General features: G+C 44.4%; 1 protein-coding gene, 1 long non-coding RNA gene and 1 pseudogene across 2 annotated transcripts; 1 reads left to right on the forward strand and 2 right to left on the reverse strand.

Annotated features, from left to right (window-relative positions):
* Positions 1-1,578: 1,578 nt before the first annotated feature.
* Positions 1,579-7,161, reverse strand: LOC127340382 (enolase 2-like; annotated as a pseudogene).
* Positions 7,162-14,828: 7,667 nt separating this feature from the next.
* LOC127345716 (uncharacterized) lies at positions 14,829-19,718 on the forward strand. Its single transcript, XM_051372222.2, has 2 exons — positions 14,829-16,888; positions 18,063-19,718. Exons 1-2 carry the CDS (start codon positions 15,470-15,472, stop codon positions 19,716-19,718), a joined length of 3,075 nt encoding a protein of 1,024 aa, XP_051228182.1. The 5' UTR covers positions 14,829-15,469.
* A 22-nt stretch (positions 19,719-19,740) lies between these two features.
* Positions 19,741-20,844, reverse strand: LOC139838641 (uncharacterized). Its single transcript, XR_011756280.1, has 4 exons — positions 20,487-20,844; positions 20,251-20,314; positions 20,061-20,120; positions 19,741-19,982 (listed from the first exon to the last, which is right to left on the reverse strand). It is a non-coding gene; the product is annotated as an uncharacterized lncRNA (long non-coding RNA).
* Between the last annotated feature and the right edge of the window lie 2,571 nt (positions 20,845-23,415).

Below are 23,415 nucleotides of genomic sequence, written 5' to 3' on the forward strand. Positions count from 1 at the left end.
CGACGGCTCCGGATGTACCCCTGTAGGTCGGCACCCTCCCGGATTTTGGGTAGCCCCCTTCACTGACCTTGCAGCCACCGGGGAGGTGACAGTTTGTCGGTACGAGGAGCCGGTGCTCGGATAGGACCATCACCTTGTTGATATGAAGGTTGCGTGGACGGTTCACGGTACCATTCATGTCGGGGGGTGACCCCAAGTGTGTCAAAGGACCGGTAACAGCTGGATCAGGGCTGGCTAGGTCGCGGTAAGGACGACTGAGGAGCACCCGGCTTGGCCGTGGACGGATACCTTGGGGCCGACTGGAACCACGTCTGGGCTGGCTTGGCCATGGCCGTCTTTGCTATGTTCTGGGCCAGCTTCGACATCGTCTATCCGGCATCGGATGGGCTTGGCCGGCTTCGGCACTGCTAGGCCGGCTGTGCTCATCGAAGTCCGGGTTCATCGTTCCACCGACCGGCTCTAGAACGTGGTGATCCTTGCAGGAAAAGGTATCTGGACGTTCGTCCGAGTGTAAAAGTCCAAGAGGACGTTCCATCCCGCTTATCCAGGGATTCTGCAGATCTACAGGGATAAGCATGACATATCGTGATGATGTCCCGGTTCTCCGGGGCGGCGTAGGCTACGGGCGGCAGGCTACGGGCTTGGCCTAGGAGCTACTCTACATGTTGTCACTCGGCCTGTCTTGTCCATGCCGGTCATGACATGAGGCCGTGATAGGGGCGGTCGCCCGGGGCCCCCAGCACCTTGGGAGAGAGCGAGGAGCCGGAGAAGATGGATTCGGCGCCGTAGCCTCTAGGGGTCTCCCCGTAATGTAACGAGCACTATATAAGCCCCAGTAGCACCCCCCACCCCCCCTTTGGGGGATAGATCATTCTCACCCTGAAACACTTAGAGAAACCGCTTGGGAGCAGGAGCCTTCGTCTACCTCCAGCTCGCTCCCAAGTCGGCCATGGCTCCAGGAGCACCATTGTACTGTCCTCATAGCTGATACACATCAGGCAGGAGTAGGGGTGTCACCTCCATACGAAGGCCCCAAACCTGGCTACGTTGTTGTGTCCCTCATGCTCATACCCGCCTCCGGAGTCCGCTGTAGGCCAATAGGCCCAACCACCTGACTTAAGCCAGCCCATGGCATCTGCCGTGACGATACCATGACAATGCCGCTCCCCTTGCTTCATTGTCGTCCTGGCCCATGACGGCGAGGCTAGGGTTTCAAACAGTGGTTGTTGGAGTTCGTGTGGCGATGCGAGGGATTGGAATTATTGTGTGGCAGCCGTGAGCGGTGGGATGGATTATATGGACTAGATTTCGATGTGCGCCTTGGCGCACGATCCCGTGAAAACCGTGCAGACTTACATTTTATGTAAGATCGGTAGAAATAAGATGTAAAACGATAGTAATATAAACACAAACAGAGTAGTAAAAGGTAATATAAACTTACTGAGTAGTAAAGGTAATATAAACTTACTGGGAAGCAACCCTATTCAATTAACTTCAAAAAGAGCAGGGTTTCTTATGTTTCTCTTACAGAAACACGTACATAAGACTTGACGCACGATCTCGTGAGACTCGTTTCAATTGTGAAAATAATAATAAATATTTTTAGAGTTTACAATGTAGCAAAATCATACTAAATTACAAACAGAACAACAAACATTTATATACAACAACGGAACATGGGGAAAATATATTATAGCATGTAAAAGTTCTTGACTCTTCCGAGAGCAACAAAAGCAAGGAAGGAACGCTAAAATCATCGCCTACATAGGAAATGCATTCTCGCTGCATGGTCTTTAGTGCTTGCATCACCAAGAATTAACACCGCTGCAAATAAAAAGATAAATTAACCAATAGTCAATTGGGATTCAAGTGAAGAAAAGCAGACGAACCTATTCATGTTAACATACATTAAAGCTGCACACATGTACGGTGTTGTTACAATGGCATACAGAAATATTCAAACAATTCAACTATTGGGAATTGGGCAGTTCATGGCATGTCATACCATCTGTATTGAATAATGAAGGTACATGGCATTTACTACTAAGAAAATAGTGGCCATGCGATTAAGAATTGAAGTTATACTACTTACTGCCATTAATACGCATACACTTAAAATAACTGCTGATATCTTCTTCAAGGACGCATCATGCACAAATATTAATATGTTTCTACACAACATTTTTTTGATTTCTTACTTCCTTTTAGCAGAGTAGTAGTCTCATGTAGACGGCCGTCAGAGTCATGCAGATCTGCAGTTGTCGTCAAAGATGCCGGCTGCCTGTTTATACCGTGAGGCAGCTCGTTATCTCCTGGCAGCTAGTTGTGCAGCCCTGGCAGAAATAAAGATACTTTAGCAAATTCAAATTGAAGGAAAATACAGTACAAGCTCAGTTCCTAGTTTTACTTGGGAATCAAAATCTTCAGACATAAACATAAAACCTGGTCATTTATACATTGATTACTAAAAATAAACCGGTGAGGATTCAATTAAAATACTACTTGCATATGACCTATCATCAAAACAAATCTATCATCAACCACTATTTATGGGCGTCTAAACGTCTCAAAGATAAGAACTAAAGCTGCTTACAAATGCTATCGTTCATTCAAGCACCCTCGCGTTGCTGCACTACTTCTGAACATGTTGCAGGTAAGTCGAAAGTTAGAAGAAACACATCTGACTGACCTATGTTGAGACAATCCACTTTGCGTAGGTACGCTAGTAGAACCCAGCCCATCCTCGGATACCCAGGCCTAGTTTCATGGGTTTCACAATCTTCCACAAGAAGGACCGGTTTACCATGCAAGAGTACCTGCATAAGTACACAGAAACAGTATAAATTTCGATTCGAAATAAGAAAGCAAGGTAATAAATAAAGAGGCAAAGGAAAATTGTTATTCCACGATGTTATGCAATACAATGTTGAGCGCATGCAATGCTTGCGCTGCTACGTCTACTGAGAACTCAGCCATGAGCAGTATATATGGATTCATGTTTCACAACATTAAAATCATATGAAGATAATTCTGCTTGCACCAAATCAAACTACTTATTTAGGTACCATTATTTAACCACTGGCATCAACACTGGTCCTAATAACCAGGAACTTTCACATGGGATAAGTAAGTAAAATACCATATTTGCAGGTATGGCCAGTGCGCCTTAGCATGTGATACATGAATGCAGTACAGACTGAGATGGCTAGCAGCAGCACGACGGTGAAGGGGAAGGTGCTTGCCTGAATCATAATCAGTAAAGCCATGGATCATCAGTCCAAGATTGCGGGTGTGCATAGCCTCAGCAAATATAATGGCCACGACAATACAGAGGATTGGGAACAGAAACACCCAGACTGTCTTGAAGAAGCCAGAGAGAAGACAGAAGAATTTCTAAACTGATATTGAATAAATATAGCTATTGGCCATATATGCCTTGAGGAATAAAAAATATAGCTATTTACCGTATTGTTAGTTAAAGATGTATAAAAAGTTCAATCAAATTATTACAAGCATGAGGAAGAATTCTCATTTTTAGCACTCTGTAAACCAGACGGTCACTGGTGGTTTTAGTTAGCTAGGGGCTACATCCTCAAACAAAAAAGAAGAAACAACACTACAATAATCTTTTAAAAATAACGGGATGCAAAGGAAAAAACGGAAACACAATGCTATCATTTGATCGGACACACACAATATATATAACATTTATGTTGTTTGACTCTTGAGTTTTGATTAGAAAGGTAGGATAAACTTTTGCAGTCCTGACTGTTGAGTATAGATTAGAAACAAATCTCATCCAACGAATATAAAATAACCTGACTATACAGTGACAGTACTTTATTAATACATCCCTGAAGCATCTTGCTCTTGGTGACTTAAATATGCTCATACAAAATTAATCAATATGGTCTGTAGTGACAATGCTCTGTAACAACTTCTCAACTCTAAAAAAGGTTAAGTTCATAATTTGTGGTCAAGCATCTACTCACCTCAGCACAAATTGTTACACACTATATACCCTCTAAACCAACTTAGTTGGGCCCAAGGCACGGTTTATTGTTGCCAGCAAATCCTAGACGGCATCTGAACATGGATTAAAAATGGTATGAACAAATTAAAAGATCAGCAATAAAGGTAATTACTTCTCCTCGCAGAATCATGGCTAGTATACCTGGAGCATCCTAAATAATATTGTACTTAATATTACAGATTAGCATTTCAATATATTTCTGATGACGTGTTCTAATTTCAGTATATCAATTGCCCTTAAAAACGGAAACAATCATAAGAACAAACGGCAAAAACTGACCACTGGCTTGACACATGATGCAAAACAGTATACAAGAAACAGAGATATGCAATACGAGCAGGCCTTGCCATCTGACTTCTTCTCGAATATTGTGAAGTCAAGAAACTTACTTTAAAGCATTATAATAGAGGTATTGAGCCAAGTATACCAAAAGGATGAGAGGATAAAGCTTTCTTTTGCCTTTATGTAATAGGTAGGTTAGTTAGTGTATTAGACGGACTGCACGGACAGAATCAAGTCCAAGAATATTTGAAGTCCAAGAAGAATTAGTAATACAGAACAGTTGCATATAAGTACCAGCAATGTAAACTATTTGAAACCTACCAGGAACCATATGAAGACATACTGTTTTTTTTTGTGGCACAACTTCCTTTCTCTAGCACGACTCGCAGAAATCCTAGCTACACAGAACACTTAATCAGCAATATGCATTGTATATAACGGACAAGCATAACTACAAATCTCAAGCCCATATCCTATTTTCCACAAAAGAGAAAAAAAATATATCCCTCTCAATTTCATGTAGCAACAAGAGATCACAAGAAGGTGACCCTGAAGTGTACCTCCGGTGACTGGTCATCACACCACAGCCAGCCTGTATTGATATTCTCACAGCCTCAATGCTATCGGTTACAGGTACACTGTGGTTAACCTACATACACAATTCTTGAGCTGACAAAGCTATACGCTACAAAAAAAATAATGTATCTCAAACCAAACATACCTTGAGGAGAAGAGCATTGCAAGACTTCCCCGCAATCGCCTTTGCAACCCTCTGCATGAAAGAGTGAAATAAACTAATGATATCAGCAAGGAAAATGAAAAGATAAAGAAAACGCATCTCAAAAAACATAGAGCATACAATTGGGTTGGCAGAGCAGAAAAAGACCCACAGATTATTGCTTTATTTCCATATAAATAGGGAATGAAAATGTTTCAACTTTTGCTAGGGCTACAAATTTCAGATACCGTCTGGTAGACAAATTTCAGAATTTCTATATGCTAGACAGTCTAGTCATTTTGTTAATCCAATAGAAAATCTAATCCCATCAAAACAAAAATAGCACATCCTATTATTAATATTCATAATAACTCACCACTTTGTAATCGATCCCAGCCTCCTCTACCAAAACATGCAATGCGATTTCCTCAGTCATCTTAGCATAGTGAACCCAGTCATCCTAACCAAATAGGTCCTCAATCAGGAAAATTGGGTATTCATCAACAAATGACTTGTACACATTCTTCGGGCTATCTCCAGATATCTTCTAGAGCCATTATTATTCTGCAACAAGCAAAAGAATGACCAAACATTGACCATCAAAATCAAAATAAGATTACAACTTTAAACTGACATTACCTCTTCCTTGAAGTTAAGATCATAGGTTTGATCCTTTTCATCATAGAATTCTGAAGCAGCAATATTCATTCCAATGGAAACCTAGTAGGCCAGACAGAATAATATATCATCAGCACCAAATATCTAGAAATAATGGTGGCATACTCATTCAATTAATTTAACATGATGCAAGTTCAAGATACCTTGCCAGTATATTCGGTGGGTATACATATTTATCTTTCTTTTGGCCTCCTGCTTATCACCAACGGCGACATCATTTTCTTTTCGATGTCCACGGTGGAACCTTCTTTCTCGTCCTCCTCAGTCTTCCAGTCCCAAATCCAATTCAGCTAGAGAAACGGTACATACAAATACATAAAGTAAGCAAATGAATAATCTACACAGGAAATACAATGAGGCAAGAAATTAGCACCATAAAGAATTTTATATCTGACATCCCTCATGGGAAAAGAAACAAACTGAGGTCAAAGGGGGTGAAGCCATACCTATTGTCCATCCACTACAACAAGACAAATTGGTTTATGAGAAGCATCATATCTACAGAGAGAAAAAACTAAACCGTGAAGGGAAGCCTCCTTACCTTGAAGATCTGCAGCACAAAAAAGGGGATCCAGAGAAAGGGAGAGAGAGGGTGGGGAACCTGGATATTGGTGGATGGAGCTGCAGTTTAGATGTCCAACGGGGCTCTTGTCTGATCCCCGGCATCAGTCCTCCACTTCCCCACGTGCTCCTCCATGGGTCAGCCATGGCACCAAGCTAGAGGAGGCAGAGCTCAAGGGGACAAAGATAGCAGCAGTGTGGAGGTTGAGGCTAGGGGAGAGGAAGGGAGATGGAAATCTGGAGAGAGGGTCGACCATAGGTCGTGGAGGCTGGAGGTTGGAGACGCTGCCTGGGAGGGGGAGAAGGACGGTCGGCCAGGGAGGCGGAGGCGCCAGCCGCCGCTCCCGAGGAGCACGTGAGGAGGAAGAGAAAGGGAGGTGGATGCGTGAGAGGAGGGGAGATGGGCCAGGAAGATGATTGATGCACAAGATCTGAAGCGGCTCACCTACTTGACATGGTCTTCCCGGCAAGCAGCGCGGACGGTGGCGGCCTGAAATCGTTGCGTCTATGGCTGTCTCGAGCAGAACGGGCGGCGCGCTCTGCTGGCCGGCGGTCATCCATGGAGGCGGAGCGGCACGGAGGCAGGGATTGGAAACGGGCGTGGGGGACGAGAAGTGCGGGCGGCCAGGAGGCGGAGCGGCGCCGCCAGACGTGCGAGGAGAAGAACGCGAGGGGATTGGGGAGCAGCTGCGTGCAAGACGATTGGGTGGGCTAGGTTCGCACCGACCACCGAAGGAAAGGTCCAAACTACCCCCGCGCGGAGAAGATATTTTGCACGCTGGCGCGAGGCGAGCGCGCCCTGAGAACCAGCCACGGCGACTGACGCGCGGACCCGCTCGACTGTAGGACCCAAATGCAGCCAGACGCGGGTAGACAATGGCCAGTGCATGACTTTCGCTAGCGCAAAGGATCGACGGTAAAAAGCCCCACAACCAACCAGAGCGCACGTTGCTGGCAGAAACGAATGGCTGAGATCGAATTTCAGCCAGATACTGTAAAAATCCAACGGCTGACATGCTGAAAGCGCTGTGAATCCCCCATGGGGGGCAGCTATTATACCTTCAGATGGCCAAAGTAGGTGAGAGGTTGGTGGTGCCATTGTTCCGATGTCTAGGAATTTGAGCCGGCACGCATTTAGCTATCGTGGACGCGTCTTTGACCCGCCTAGCCGGCACTCCCAACGGGTGGGCCATTTAATACATTGATAGGAAGTCTCTATGGCTGCCAAGAGGGCCTAGGAAGGCCATCTGACATGGCTTGGAGTGCCGGTGTGTCTATCCTAGTCCTTATGTTTGTAGGGGGCGGCACAGGCGTCTCGACTATTTTATTACGCTTGGCGAAGTACCGACAAGCTATCAGACGTGCCGCTTGTTGTGAGCCCAAATGACCTATTGAGGGCGCTACCTGGGGTTACCATTGACATGACCTTACGACCTAGGGATGGAGACTCCAGTGGACAGGACTGGCTGAATCTGACAGCAGGCACACGGCCAGCTTTGGAATGCATAGCTTTGGTGCATACCACGATTTTCCCTAGACACGCTCATTGCAACTTTCGCATGACGTTTGGTCGATTAACTAATCAAGGAAAAAAGTTTATTTTAAACCCTGAACTCGTATAGGTTCGACGAAATGAACCCTAGACTCAAAATCCATGTCGTTTGTACCCTGAACTATTCTATCCCGGTCTAAATCAAACCCTGTAGCTGTTTGTTGCACTGGGAAAGAATTAATCCCGGCCGGGTTTATATGCTACTCTCCCTGACAGTAGGGCCCATGTATCATAATCATCTTCTTCCCCCAATTCTCTTTGTCACTCTATAATGGATCCCGATTGACTGATTGAACGGTCCACCGCGGCGGCTTACACAGGCACCGCAACGCGTGGAGGAGCCGGGTAAGACAGCGGCGTGGAACAGGTGGAACGACCAGGCGCATGCAGGGCTCTGCACGGCACGGCGACGCGCGCTCATAGCCCGCGAGGTGCCTCCTAGCTAGCTCCTCCCAAATCCCAATCTTCTCTATTTCTTCTCAACCGGTTTGGCAATATCTAAAGGTATAGGGTGTGTTTGGTAGCCCGGGTCAACCTAGATATTCTCATCTCAACCTAGCCCAACCAACTATTTCTTGTTTGTTAGCCTGAGTCGGTCCATCTCAACACTGCCGACCTCATACGAAAAAGGTCTCTCAGCCAGGCTGAGTTGAGAAGCTCAAATCGAGCTTCACAACTCGCCCAGGCTGAGCACAACCCGCAAACCACTGTAGCGTTGCCTCGCGCCGCCCCCCAGACCCCCAGCGCCACGTCTTTCTCTCTCTCATTTTCCCCCAACTTCCTCTCCATCCTCCCGCGCCCCACCCTCTCTGCCGTCGGCCGAGCAGCAGCGACAAAGCACGCCGCCGCCTCCCTCCCGTCTTCCTCTTCCTCCACCTCCCTCCAATCTTCCTCTCCCTGCGCCGCCAACCGCCGCCTGGACATGCTGCCTCGATGCGCCCCCACGCCCGTATAAAGGAAGCGCAGCCTCGATGCGTCACTAGGACGTGCTGCATCGGCGATGCGCCGCCAGGGCGCGCTGCATCGACGCGCCTCCACGCGCAGCTCCAGCCACCGCCCGATCGCCGAGCCCGGCCACCGCTACGTCGGCCGAGCAAGACCAAGAGATCACGTCGCCGCCTCCCTCCCGGCTTCCTCTCCTGCCGCCTCCCTCCCGTCTTCCTCTCCCTGCGCCGCCAACCGTCGCCGGGATGTGCTGCCTCGACGCCCCTCCACGCCCGCAGCTCCGGCCAGCCACCAGGCGCAGCTCCGGCCAGCCACCAGGGGCAGCTCCGGCCAGCCTCCCCAAGAAAGGATCTGATTGCTTTTTGTTATTCTGCTTAAGGACCTTTGTGTAAAAAATCGAACTCAGCACGTATCAACGTATACAACCTATACCAAACAACTTCTCTGCTCAGAATCTCTCAACCAGGCCGGGCTACCAAACAAGCTACAAAATCTCAGTTGGACATGTATGAGGTCACCATGTATGAGGGGAGATAGTTACTCTGAGGTGAACCGGGCTACCAAACACACCCATAATTGATGCAACCCCATGGGGGTCTCACAGCGATTACCGCTTGTGGACCGTCGGATCTTTACAGCGGTGGATCCCGTCCGTTTATTCCGAGCAGTAGCAAGTCCAGCCCATGCGTGGGCTTCCTCCTTCCCTAGATTAACCCATGCAACAGCCCTATTTTACCTGCCTGCGCTTGCACGCGGACCCTCCTTTCCGTGGGTCCACTTGTCAGTGACCTGGGGTGAGTTTTGGGTGGGTTGGGCGTGGCTGCAGGGTGAGACAAAACCAGTGGGCGAACTACTGCCCCAAGCGTCTTCTCCTCCCTCCCCCAATCCCCTTCTTCTCCACCCGTCCCTCCTCCTCCCACCTCTTCTCCGTCGACCGCATCCCCGGCTTCTCCACCCAGCTGGCTGCAGCCCCGTCGGCTGACTCCTCCGCCATCGAGCCCTCTAGCTCCTCAGCCACGGAGCCTTCTGCTCGTGGTGCTAGGGTTTCAGGTCGCAAGAGGAAGAACACGGGTCCAAGATTTTCCGGCCGGCCAAAGGCCACAGCAAACCCGTACGGCGATGGAAGGACGGCGACCGAGGCTGGAGCGACGCTGGAGATGGAGGATCTCCTCCACAGCTTCGTTTCCTCGGGATTTGGCGGCCATATAGAGGCCACGATGGCCCCGTACAGCGACAGACAAGCGGCAGCCGAGACTGGAGGCGGCGCTGGAGAAGGGGGGTCTCCTCAACATCTTCGTTTCATCCGCGTCAAGCTCAACCGCAAGGGTAAGATCCCGATCTGACCCATCGCTGCATCTAGATCTCAAACACAAGCTTTCATCTTGCTAATGGTCGTGCTTTTGATGGTGCAGAAAAGGAGAAGACCTTGAACACGCTAGGAACTTAGCCTGGAAACTTTCATCTTGCTCATGGCAAGATTTCATCTTTTGATTTTTTGTTGATCCGGGATAAAAGAATCAAAATAAGCTAAACATCATTCAAACCTGTTTCATGCGATTAGGAACTTAATTTGGAAGCTTTGTTGAGGCAAAAGGTGAGAGCTCTGAAATAATTGAACTAGAAACAAATGTTCTCTTATGGTAAATATGTGAAAATATTCTGCCATTGTGTCATGTTCCTTTATACTGCAGAAATTTCATCAGTTTAATAATCTTCTTAGTATATAAGTTTTTTAGCATATTTTATTTTGCCTTGCAGGCAAAGCTGATCAAGATGAGTAACATTATAATTGATGCATAATCTGGGGTTATTGGGGCAGATCCGTATATTTTGAAGATACCATGACTTTGAAATGTAAGTTTGTAATGCTAAATTAATAGCCAATTTTCTCTCTATCACCTGCATTTCTTTAGGACTGGAGCTAAGGAAGCAAATCTTTACACCCAGATAGGCCTCAATGTGGGGGAGAAGGAGGAGGATTCTGGCGCGGCCCGCACAACTGCCATTTTCTTCTCATTAGCTTTGCTTCCATGTGTGGCTGTGTTGGCTTGCGTTCCGACGGATTTCATCACGCCAGGTAGCACTGGTTGAAGTGTTCAGCTTTAAACTTTGATTGATTTAATCATCTTTTCCTTATTCCCCTAGGATTGGCTCTCTCTGTCTTGGTGGAATAGGAAGGGAGTCTGAAGAAACACCAAATGTTGGTCTCAATGTCGTCGTTGTTCTAAACAGGTTTATTTCCACCTTCTGCAGGCTAATGTGAATGATGTGGGATTGCTCCTATGCTTGCCAGGGAGGAAAAGGATATGAGGTTTTGCCTACGAACAAGGAAAGGTATAGCTGATAGGTATGGCTTAAGTTTCTTGAATGTTATCTTGCTAGACATTAAATTTTTGAATTGCGCACTTTACATGTTGAACTTGTTTCCCCAAAATTGGTATATGGTTTTAATGTTTTTCTGGGTGTTCGTGTCCAGAAGTTTCATGTTGATTTATTTTTAGGTAAAAAATAGGATTTTGTTCGTATGGTTCAGGATAGTTTGAGGGTTCAATACAGATGATAACGAATTTTAAAATGATACAATTAGGCTTAAGCTGGGGCATGAAGATCGCAGCTTTACCACTTAATCTCTGCTACAGATAATTACCACTACTAAGATCATTTGAAGGTTCTTTATTAGGCCTTCCTAGCCAGTTTGGTGTTAACGTTATATGAACTGGCACTCACAAACTGATAGTTTTCCAACTATAGTTTTTCGTTGTGTCCATCCTCTTCTTTTCCAAGTTTGAGGTGTTACTTTCCCAAGATTCTGTGCCATTTGAGACTTTCTGAAAGTGTGTGGTTCTATTAGGAAATGCCTACACTAATGAATTTTATAACTCACAAACATTTTGGAATGATTTAATTATTTCGAAGTGTCACTGGTCAAGCCTTGCAAATAAGCTGGGGAGAAATGCTTAGCCTTAGGTTTTAGATTTTTGGATGAAACACCCTCAGATATGAGTCAGTTGGAAGGATAATAAAACAATAAGGCCTTGTCCCTTGCCATTACTTAGCGTAGGCTAGCACATTACTTAACTATGAAAATCGGTGATTGCAGTAAATTAAACCACAAGAGTTTGTCCCTTGCCCAGAACCAACTAATACTCTCTGTATAATGATTGTTTCCAGTTAATACTATTTTTGAGTAACACTTGAAACTTCCTAGGTTGGGACAGTGCTACATAGCCAGGGAAATTTCTCTTTAATTCTGTTCTACGTGTTAAGAGGTTAATTACTTGATGCAGATGTAAAGTTTATTATGTGCTCTCCTCCTCATGCGCCATTGTTCTCTCCTCCTGCGTGCCTCGATGGGATGATAGACGGTGCAATCAGTTTATAACGAGAACTTATTTGTGCATTCATTTCCAATCTGCTTTTGGAGCAAGAACCTAAATTGGTTATTTGATGATTTTGTGATGCTTGCTAATTGTTCGAGCTACAAGTCAATTGAGCTGGAACCTCTCAGGTGGTGGCTGCAGATTGTTCTATATATAAATAAATATTCACATACCAAAATATTATGTTTATACATAAAGACAATGGTTAATTTAGCAAATAAGATGTTTGTTTTTCATCTGCTCCACCTACCATTTAAATTTTCTTTCTCTGATTATAAGCGATATGCGTATATACTACTCTATTAGTCTATTCTACTACAACATATTAAATGGTTGACTACTCTATGTACTCGTTATGCCAGTTTTATTCATTATAATGTCAGTGGCCCGGCCGTCACTTTTTATTCAAAGTCGAGCTTGGTGAATTGTAGCATTGCAGATATGTTTACGAAACCTGCAGCAGGTAATGAATTTTACTTGCCATACCGATTTCAGCTTATAGCAATGAATCTCCTCATGCTTTGTTTAAGTTCATGTTGAAAAAACTAATGTGGTGATTTTAAATCCCCACAAAAGTGGTGATTTTAAAGCATAGGCTTTAAGCCCCAACAGGATGTCACTTGTTTATATTCTTCTGCTAGAATTCTAGGAATTGCTTTGTGTGCATAATATTATCAGATTTCCCTATGATCATTCATACATACCAAAATTTAAATGGCAGGACTTATTAGAGAGAATTGCTTCTGCATATCAAATTGGTTTTGTGTCATGTGGGCACTTCAGGTTTGAGTGGTATTTACCTCATCACATATAGTACTCCGTACTAATATTTCTTTACAGAGGTGAATTGTATTTTATTTTTGGTTGTCTCTATGTGGAAGATTAAATAGCTCTAGGTAGATGACCAGGCTCAAGGTTTGGTGACTTGATCTAGGTAACAAACATTTCAAAGCATGCTATCTTCCATTTAATTTTATTTAAAAGTGGTGCTTCTGCAAGCCGTGATATTGTGATTGTTCACCATTTAATACTCCAGTACTTCGATGGTTACTGCTTTGCCTACATCCCTTGCAGGGAAGAAACTGAGGGAAAGCTTGAAGCCAATATATCTACGAAAATTTGTATGCGCCAATGTATGGTCAGGGTTCTCAAAAAAATTCGCAGGTTGGATAGTTTTTCCAGTGTGATCTCCATGACTCCAGTTCAGAATTATTCAAAATTAATAGTAAAAATGTTGTATTTTGAAGAACTAAAGTGCAGCTCATTAATCTGTGTTTTGAGACTGGGAGGCAAAGTTAAATGTGTATAATTTCCATGTGCTGCAATTTGAAAATTGGATGCTTATGCTCATTCAAATATTATGGTATGGTTTCATCTTTCATGGTCGGCTAAGTAATGCGTGCTAATAGCTTATTTATTCAGAACTAAGCAACGATAAAATTTATGGAAATATTTTTTGTAATCTAAGGCAAGTATACTGATTGAATAATGGTTTTATTGGATGGGTATTTTTGAATACAAAGAAAAAGGGCATCATGGAATCAATACATTAGTAATAATTCAATTTTGAATCATCTTTACCTGCCAGTTTGCCGCTTTCACTTACAATTTTCCAGCTCAGGGAATGGGAAGACATAGCCCTAATCTGCCCAGTCATCTTGGTCAACTTACTTAGTTGTATGAGGTAAAATATGTGTAATAACCTTGCATATTTCTTATTATATATTGTTCTATTGTATGCAGAAATTCCTTCCAATTGGCTGGTTCTAATCTATTAATCCATGGATAGCCATGCTATAATACTGTAATGGTCTTTTTGGAAATAATACTCATTTGTGTTTCTTGAATACACATCCACTACATTCATTTCCCTTTGGATATGTGTTTAGTCGCATTGCATTGTGTTCCCTCTTTTGTAGGTTTCTCTTGAGTGTGCTAGGTGCTTCTGGACGGCGTTGTGGGTTTGATGATTTTACTCCTTGCCCGGTTCTTCTAATGGCAGTCTGAGGCGGGATAGGCCTGGAGTTCCAGCACATTATTTACTCCCAAATTTTGTGTTGGTACACGTGTTATAGAAGCTGATCATCAATCTACTGCAGGAACATGATCATGTTCAAGCAGCTAATCTAGCCTTCAATCAATACTGCCTTCACTTATTCAGTACTGAGTCTTCTTATAAAAGCAATGGCAACTACCCAATCTTTGTTGCTTGTATTTTTTATTAGTGTCGTGAACAAATCAATCAATCAATTTTCTAATTACTATAAAATATCTTAGGCTTTCCTGCGTTTGTTTTTATTGATTTATTCAAAATTATTTTGTTTAGTTGTGGGCCTGCCAACGACTCATTAGAGACAGACATCAATGAATTATAAGCTTATCGAATATGAAACTTACATTTCCATTCTTTCCATAAACTGATGTTTGTACTTGATACACTAGGTGATATGACCAAACAGCCCTGCAAAACAATGAAGCCCTTGGCAAAACACCAATGTATCATGTACCATTCTTTCGGGAATTCAGTTTCCCCCATTCTTTGGGGAATTCAGTTTCTCCAAAACAGAGATGCATCAGGAAACTGCCTACAGTATAATGGCTTATTGCTGTGTTAAAAAGAAAAAGCAGCGGCTAGTGTTAAGGCAGCGTACCAGACAGTAAGCCACCGCCACGGGCGTTTGGCTACATGCCGTGTCTTGGCGATATGCCGATTCCCCCTTTCTTTCTTTGATCCAATCCATCTCCAATCGTATCCATCTTCAATCGATTCCTTCTCCGATCTGAGTCCTCTGTTGAATCTCCTTCGATTTCTCTAAGATCGCTTCTGCTCCCATCAATCCCCATAGTCCCCTGCCCTTCTTCCTCAAAAAATTCCCAATTTGCTGTGTTGACTGAGAGTGCGCCCTTGCTACTGCAGGTAACCCTCTTCTTCTCTGATCCATCTCTTCTTGTGTTTTGTGGACTGCTAGGAGTTCCCCCCAGCCCCCATAGCTTTTGCCCACCGCCGCTTCCACTCTGCTTCCAACAACCTCGACGACATCCCTCCTACACCTCACCAACAACGCTGCTGGCTGCTGCTCCGAGAGAGTTGCATGTCGTTTCTCCTATACTCCAGTCCCTAACCACACTTCGCCGCCACGAGAATCGCTGCCTTTACACGCCACCGCTGCAGACCCGTCCAACCTTCAAGCCTGTGGCATTAGCAGGGACCTGAACAAGTCCTCCAAATAGATGTACTACTGTGTTGGACCATCAGTTTTTCAAGCATCTTTCTTCCTGGAGATTGTGCTTCCACGGGGCACATCTTTTCCAGAGACACAATGAAGCTCGTTGGTTGGAACTGCCGAGGTATGGGCAAAGACCTCGATAACTCCACCAAGATGGAGTATCTTGCCAGGTTTATGAGATCCACAAGTGCACAAATAACTTTTGTTTCAGAGACAAGAACATCGAGGTACAGTTCTTCACATGTTAACTCTCGTTTTAACTCTTTAGATAGCTTTGTAGTTCCATCTGATGGTCGATCGGGAGGTCTCTGGTTGCTATGGTCTGATGATGTTCTTCTCTCTGTCAAGTTCTTCAGCCACTATATGATTTTAGCTCTTGTTGTCGATAGAACTTCTAATGTAGAGTTTGCTCTGGCTTGTGTTTATGGAGATCCTCATCATTGCCATACTAAAATGATATGGGATCAGGTTTCTAGTTTTGTAAATGATAACCTTGGGAAACCAGTAATTTGTCTAGGTGATCTAAATGATATCATGTGTGATGAGGACACCACTTCTATTAATGTGAATAAGTATCGGATGCGTGCTTTCAATTCTTATATCAAACAGTGTGGTCTGTTTGATTTGGGGTTTAGTGGACCGGCTTACACTTGGACAAATATGCGTTTCTCCTCCAAACCTATCTTTGAAAGGCTTGATCGTTGTATTGCTAATGCAGAATGGTGTGATGTGTATCCAAATACTAATGTTTTCAATTTACCAATCATTCACTCCCTCAGTGATCATGCACCTATTTTAATTACCACTGAATCCCAGGTTCGTAGGCCTAAACTTAACTTTAAATTTGAAAATTGGTGGACTTTTGAGGAAGATTTTCAAGGTGTTGCAAAAAAGGCTTGGGAGTCTTCGATTAGTAGACCGTTCCATGCTAGAACCGCTAACCTTGCAGGAAACTTGAAAAGGTGGTGCAAAAAGAAAAAACCTTTACAACAACAACTTGATAGCATTCAAAATCAGATCAACGAGATTCAACTGAAGCCAGTGCACATGCAAGACCATTCCCTTCAGGCAAGGTTAGTTGTTGAATATGAAGAAAATTTGACCAAGCTCACTGAATTTTATCGACAACGCGCAAAGAAACATTGGGCAACCCAAGGTGATAGAAACACATCTTTTTTCCACAATGCTGTTCAAAAACGTAAGCGCCAGAATCGTATTGTTTTTATTAAGGACAATAATGGTAATAATTTATTTGACCAGGATGATATTGCAATGGAGTTTGTTAATTACTTCAAGACTATTTTCCGCTCCTCTACTAACAATGACAGGACCAACTTAGAGACAGCAGTCCCACAAGATACAAACGATTTCACCAACTCGATCCCCGATAAGCAGGAGATATGGGAAATACTCAAAGCCATGAGGAAGAATGCATCTCCGGGACCAGACGGATTCAATGTTGGTTTCTACCTTTCGGCTTGGAGCTGGATAGGAGATGATGTCACCACACTGGTAAGAAACTTCTACACCACAAGTATTATACCACCTCATCTCAATGATACTCAAATTTCCCTCATTCCTAAGAAGGGCTTGCCATGTACCTTCTGATTTTAGACCCATAAGCTTGTGTAATGTGATCTACAAAATTATTGCAAAATCGCTAGCCAATAGATTAAAAGAGCACCTGCCAGATTACATTCACCCTTCTCAACAAGCTTTTATCAAAGGTAGACGAATTAGCAATAATATTATTGTTGCTCAAGAAATTGCTCACTCTTTCTCGTTGTCCTCCTGGAATAGCCTTGACTTTATGTTGAAAATAGATCTAGCAAAGGCTTTCGATAGAACAGAGTGGCACTTTGTTGTTAAGGCTCTTGCTCGTAAAGGTTTTCATGATCATTTCATAAAACTTGTGCATGCTTGCATTTCATCACCGACTTTCTCTGTCATCATCAATGGTCAAGCTTTTGCAAAGTTTAAAAGTAGTAGAGGATTAAGACAGGGTTGTCCTTTGTCGCCATATCTTTTCGTTCTTGCTGTGAATGAACTGTCTCTCACGCTGCAAAATGCTCTGCAAGCCAACAACCTCACAGGTATTTCCCTGGGACCAAATTGTCCTCCAATTCACTCATTGATGTTTGCGGACGACTTGATTGTTTGTGGTAAAGCGAATACACAGGAAGCTACAACTATTTTTGATCTCTTAGATCATTTCTGTCAGGACTCGGGGCAAACTCCAAATTGGAGCAAATCTGGGATTTTATTTAGCAAGAATGTGCCTTTGCAGGTCAAGCAGGAAATCAAAACTATCTTTCCAGTACCAAGCATTGACAACTCTTTTGTTCATCTAGGCCATCCACTTGTTTTGCCTTCCAAGGATAGATCGTCGGCTTACAATTTTGTGTGCGATAAATTCAAATCCAAGCTCAGTGCTTACAAAGCAAATAGACTCTCCCATGCTGCCAGATTAACTCTTATAAAATCTGTTTTCTCGTCTATACCTGTCTACTATATGTCCAACATTCTATTTTCAAAAAAATTCCTCGCCAAATTGACATCCATCATTAGGAATTTTTGGTGGACAGGTGTTCAAGATGACCGGACCACTAAAAGCTTGTGTCTTAGAGCTTGGGCTGATATTTGCATTGAAAAAAATATTGGTGGTCTGGGTGTTCGTAATTTGCAGGCAATCAACCAGGGACTAATCCTATCCGCGGCTTGGAGATTGGCGAAGGAACCACAAAGTCTGTTGGCACAGATTCTTAAGGCAAAGTACCATCATGATACATCCATTTGGAGAGCAAGCTCAAACGTGCCAAAGTCAGCCTTTTGGTCTGCAATTCTTAAGGTAAAACCTCTTATGATTTCCGGTTCAATATACCAAATTGTTGATGGTAGTAGTTCGGTGTGGAGTGCTCCCTGGTTTATGGGTTGGGAAACCATTTATGATCATCTCATAATACAACAACAACCCTTTACATATCCAGCACAGGTTAAAGACCTTTGGATTCATGGTCAAAAGCGTTGGAATGCTAACTTAATCACTTCTTTATTTAGCTTCGAAACCGCTAATGCAATACTCCAAACTCCTATAATCAATACAGATGGTCAAGATACTCTGGTTTGGAAGCTAACCCATGCAGGTAATTGTACATCCAAAAGTGCATACAAGCATTGTTTCAGCAACCTACAACTTCCACCGAGGCAACGCCCAAAAACTGTTCCACCAGAGATCATCTCCCTTCTTAACCAGGTCTGGCGGGACAAAGAAATGGCGCCGAGAGTTCAAACATTCGCCTGGAGGCTTCTCAGAAAGGCACTTCATACAGGTAAGAGGGCTAGCAGATTCTCCAAGCACATTAAAGAAGGTTGCTCTAGATGTGATAATAAAGAAGATGAAATGCATATGCTATTCTTATGCCCTTTCTCTAAAGCAGCATGGTTCTGTTCTCCCTGGTACATTAGAACTGAATCCCTTGCTGCTCATCATGGCTCTATTCCTAATATGATTTATGCTTTGCTCACATCTGGACATCCACAAATAAAACCCACTACTCTCTATACCTTCCTGTGGTGTCTATGGAAGGCTCGAAACGACACTCTCTTTTGCAGGAAAGTAAGCAGACCATCGCAGGTTTTTGCCGCAGCTGATGCTATTATCAGTGCTACTAAATTAGAGATCCGAAGTTCTACTGAACAACACAACGACTTGCAAGTCAACAACATTCGTACACCTGCACCGCAACTTGATGTCATCCCTGGATCGACCATCGCTGAACCATCAATTGTAGCAGGCACCAAGATATTCACAGATGCGTCATGGGTACAAGTTGAACAGCAGCGAAATTCTCCTATGCCGGCTGGGCTAGGAATATGCATTCAAGTGGAAGGAAATCAACAGTGTTCCCAGCTCTTCATCTCGGCTATTTCGCCACCAGTGTCTTCGGTGCTACAGGCTGAAGCCTTTGGTCTTCTTCTTGCAGTGAATCTGGCGGACCTTCTTCGACTCCAGCAAGTTACTTTCTTCACTGACAATGCTACTCTTGCCAAAGCTGCAGCTAATCACAATTTACAGGATGCCCCTGGTCATTGGGAAATCAGGTCACATCTAGCCGGTGTATTCAATAGCAGCTCTTTTAACTCTGATAGAATATATCATATCTCCAGAGGTTTGAATTTCAAGGCAGACCACTATGCCAGGCTAGCTCTCAGGATTCAGAATACAACTTTCAGTTTTAGATGCTTGGCTAGCTCTCAAGCAAATGTTGCTTGTTCATTTAGAGATATATTGTCGGACCAAAGCGTTGCCATGTGCACGCTGCTCTCTGTAAAGTGTTGTTAAAATAATAAAATCTTTATTGTACAAAAAAAAAAAAAAAAAGTAAGCCACCGCCACCATTCGCAACAGAGTGCTTCTTCTTCCTCCTCTGCTGTCCTCCGTCGTGACAAAAAAGCTTCCACCAAGCACCACTAGAAGCTACAGCCCATGAAGGCATGAACGCCTGCAATCGTGGTGCTCCGGATCTCCCCCTGCCACCAGCTGCTTGTTCCTCCATCAGATTGTTGTAATACGCTACACCTTCCTTACTAACTGTTCCCTTCCCATCTAGAACAAACAAAATGCATCAGTGAAAGATAGAAACAACTGAGGTAGATGTAGTAGCTAGACTTAGATTTGATGTACCATGAGATTGAAAACCGATACACGTCGAAATTCAGGTTTTTTCAGCAAATCAACCTCTTCCTGTAGTGACATAAGAAGCACAAAATATTAGGGCGACATAATCTATTTTTCGCTCAAGAGAGTTTTCAGAAATTAAGTGCACATGATTTCAGAAACAGAGGTGTCTGGCATTCGATTCTCGTGTACCTACCTTGTAGAGATGGTACTCATCTGTGGTCATGTTTGCATTCACGTTTTCCGCGATATTCCCTGTTCTGGCAGCACAAAATAAAAAGACGGTGCTAGCTTCAGTAAATTCGTAAGCTTTTTGAGACACGGTTGTCAGCGGCACCCACACCCCAGCTATTTGAGTCGATCGGTAACAATAATACTATGTAGGATCTAGCTCAATTAGCTCATGGAGCTCGTGAATGAAGTGATGCGTACCAGCCTACCAGGCGTGTGGACGAAGGGGTCCTAGATGGAGGGCTCACGGCAGCCTCCAGGGGCCATACCCTCGACCTGGAATGCCAAAGTCGCCGCCCCGAATACGAACACCTTGGGAAACTCCGCCCGGATCAACCCGGCCGTGTCGACCGCCGAGCGGGCGCGTCTCAAGCTGGCTCCGAGCAGCAGGACGACCCCCAGCGGTATCAGCTAGCAGCAGGGGTGGGACGACGCGGGAGGACGGAGCAGCCACAAACGCACCCATCTGAGCTAGCTTCCGACGAGCGAGCGTGAGCAGCAGCCCAATCTCACCCTCGACGATGGAAATGAAGTGAGCACTTCCTTTCTGACACCTATCATTGTGCTCGTGATGTGTCCTGCTCCTATATTTTTGCCTGTCGGTGAGCTGAATTGGTGAAACCAAGAAATGTACTCTCTCTGCTCAATAAACAATGGAGTACGTCTCAACTTCGCATAAATTTAAATGTATTTGTTAATAGTTAATTTTTAGGACAATATTGGGTGAGCCTCAGGGGATTTGATTTCCCAGCCTTGGTCCCGTGCCGACATGTGTCTTTTTTGCTTCATGTAGCAAAAACACCGCTGCTTTTATTTTAGTGTAGCAAAAAAAGGTTCGCCCCTGAAAGAAAAGGAAAATAGTGAGATCATTGAAAACCTCACCGGAACCTCGACGAAGATCTCGAAGCAAAAAAAGTGCTATTGTAACATACCCAACCTGAATTGTAGAACAATTGTGCTACGATGTGCGGCGCCTGACTCGGAAAAGCGGAGGCGCGTGGCCAGAATTTTGGTGACGTGGGATCTCCAGGGAACAAGACAGAGGAGGAGATGAGATTCGTGCGTGGGAGCTAGAAAGAGACTAGCATGAGCTAGCGTGAGTGGTCGTGGGTGGGCCTCAAGGACGCGTGTAGAGCAGGAGGCCCACATGATGGGAGCCCTCGGATACCGCGTGGCCTGGAGGTTGCGTCGCTCACAGCTTCCGAAGGAATACAATTATTTTCCTAATTTATCACCGGTATATAAAATGTATATTGACAAAATCTCCGCGGATGGTGCACTGTATTGTGTACCTTAGCTATGCTTGCTCGACCATACTGTTAGGCCGTTGCTAGATATCCATAGAATGTACCAATGAATTTCGTCGGATATGTTCGATTTGTGAAACCTAAACAAAATAGCATTTTCTTGCTTACGTATAAACCTCACGGGATCGTGCGCCAAGGCGCACCATAAATCGAGTAGAATCAATGAAGAAAGGGCTGCACGTGAAAAGGGATTGAGGATTTCGGCTAGCTCCGCCGTTGGTCTATACTTCGATTTGGGGATCACATGCATTGTTTGTTGCATCTCTCTGATCCCACCTGTATTTTTTTTTTCCTGCCCGTCACGTCACTGAAGTTTGGAGTCTCACAACGCTCCGCCTCCACGACGCCATCGTCGGCGACGCAATCCGATGGGCCTGTTAGAGTATATATCTGTATATTGTAGTTTTCCCATATGTTAGGGGGCTTCCTGCATATTTGTGCCTGTACATGTACTATATATTGTGGCCTTTGGCCCTCTGATAATACATGTTGTGAATTCCTATCATGGTATCAGAGCTTTAGGTTTAGTTCATATCATGGTATCTTGGTGGTTCGCTTGTTGCTTGGAAAACGAAGAAACAGGTAGCGGTTTCCCATTCGAGTGTTGAGGCTGAGTTGCGGGCTATGGCTTTGTTGATTGCTGAGGTGACCTGGTTACGGTGGTTGCTTGCAGATTTTGGGATCTCTGTTACGACACCCACTCCCCTTTTGTCTGACAGTACAAGTGCTATCAGTATTGCACGTGATCCGGTCAAGCATGAGCTGACCAAGCATATTGGTGTTGATGCTTTTTATACACGTGCTCAGGTGCAGGATGAGGTTGTTGCGGTTCATTATGTGCCTTCAGATTTGCAGTTGGCGGATTTCTTTACAAAGGCACAAACTAGAGCGCAGCATGACTTTTACTCTCCAAACTCAGTGTTGTGGACCCACCATGAGTTTGCGGGGGGTGTTAGAGTATATATCTGTATATTGTAGTTTCCCCATATGTTAGGGGGCTTCCTGCATATTTGCGCCTGTACATGTACTATATATTGTGCCTTTGGCCCTCTGGTAATACATGTTGTGTATTCCTATCAGGGCCATCGTGTTGCTATGCACGGGGCTCCGCCACAGCGGCCAGTGGTGGAGCTTCAAAGAAAACAATGGGCGGGACAATCTTAAAAAATCACTTTTTTATGTCCTCAACCATAACACTTCACTATGAATTAGTCATTACTGGATTTGCTCTTGTTGTTTGTAGGATCAGCAGATACACACATGAATCGATCAAATTGTCAACTAAGTAACTAGGGAAAGAAAGAAAATTAACTGGACAGAAAATTAGAAATAAGTAGTAGCTCGATGCGGTGGCTGGTTGCATGTGCTAGCGCAACGGCACCTGGCTACTAGACCTCTAGTCGGTTCCCTGTTAGCTGTTACCGTGCTTGGGGCAACTCTCCAGCCGTGGGCGGCTCTTTTGGCTCTTGTGTCGCTGTTCAGCTGCTGCTCCACTTCTTCCCCAGTTCCCTGAATTTTTCTGCCTAAAATTCTAAACCTAGTGACCTTGCGACCGGCGCTCAATCACTGCGAGAAGGACGACGGAGGAATCGTGGGAGACAGAGGAGATACCGATAGCCTAGTGGTAGCATAAGGGTCAGGGAAATGGGCTGGACCAATGATACATAGACATATAATGTTACTTTGCAAAATTCCTGGGCGGGCCGTGGCCTAGTTTGGCCCTAAGGAAGCTCCGCCAGTGACGGCGGCTACCGGAGGGTCGAGACGAGGATTAAAAAGAATCGTAAAGGAAGAGAGGATAGTGATAGATGATAGATATGACA

Source organism: Lolium perenne, chromosome 3, assembly GCF_019359855.2.
Source record: "Lolium perenne isolate Kyuss_39 chromosome 3, Kyuss_2.0, whole genome shotgun sequence".
Classification (NCBI taxonomy): domain Eukaryota; kingdom Viridiplantae; phylum Streptophyta; class Magnoliopsida; order Poales; family Poaceae; genus Lolium; species Lolium perenne.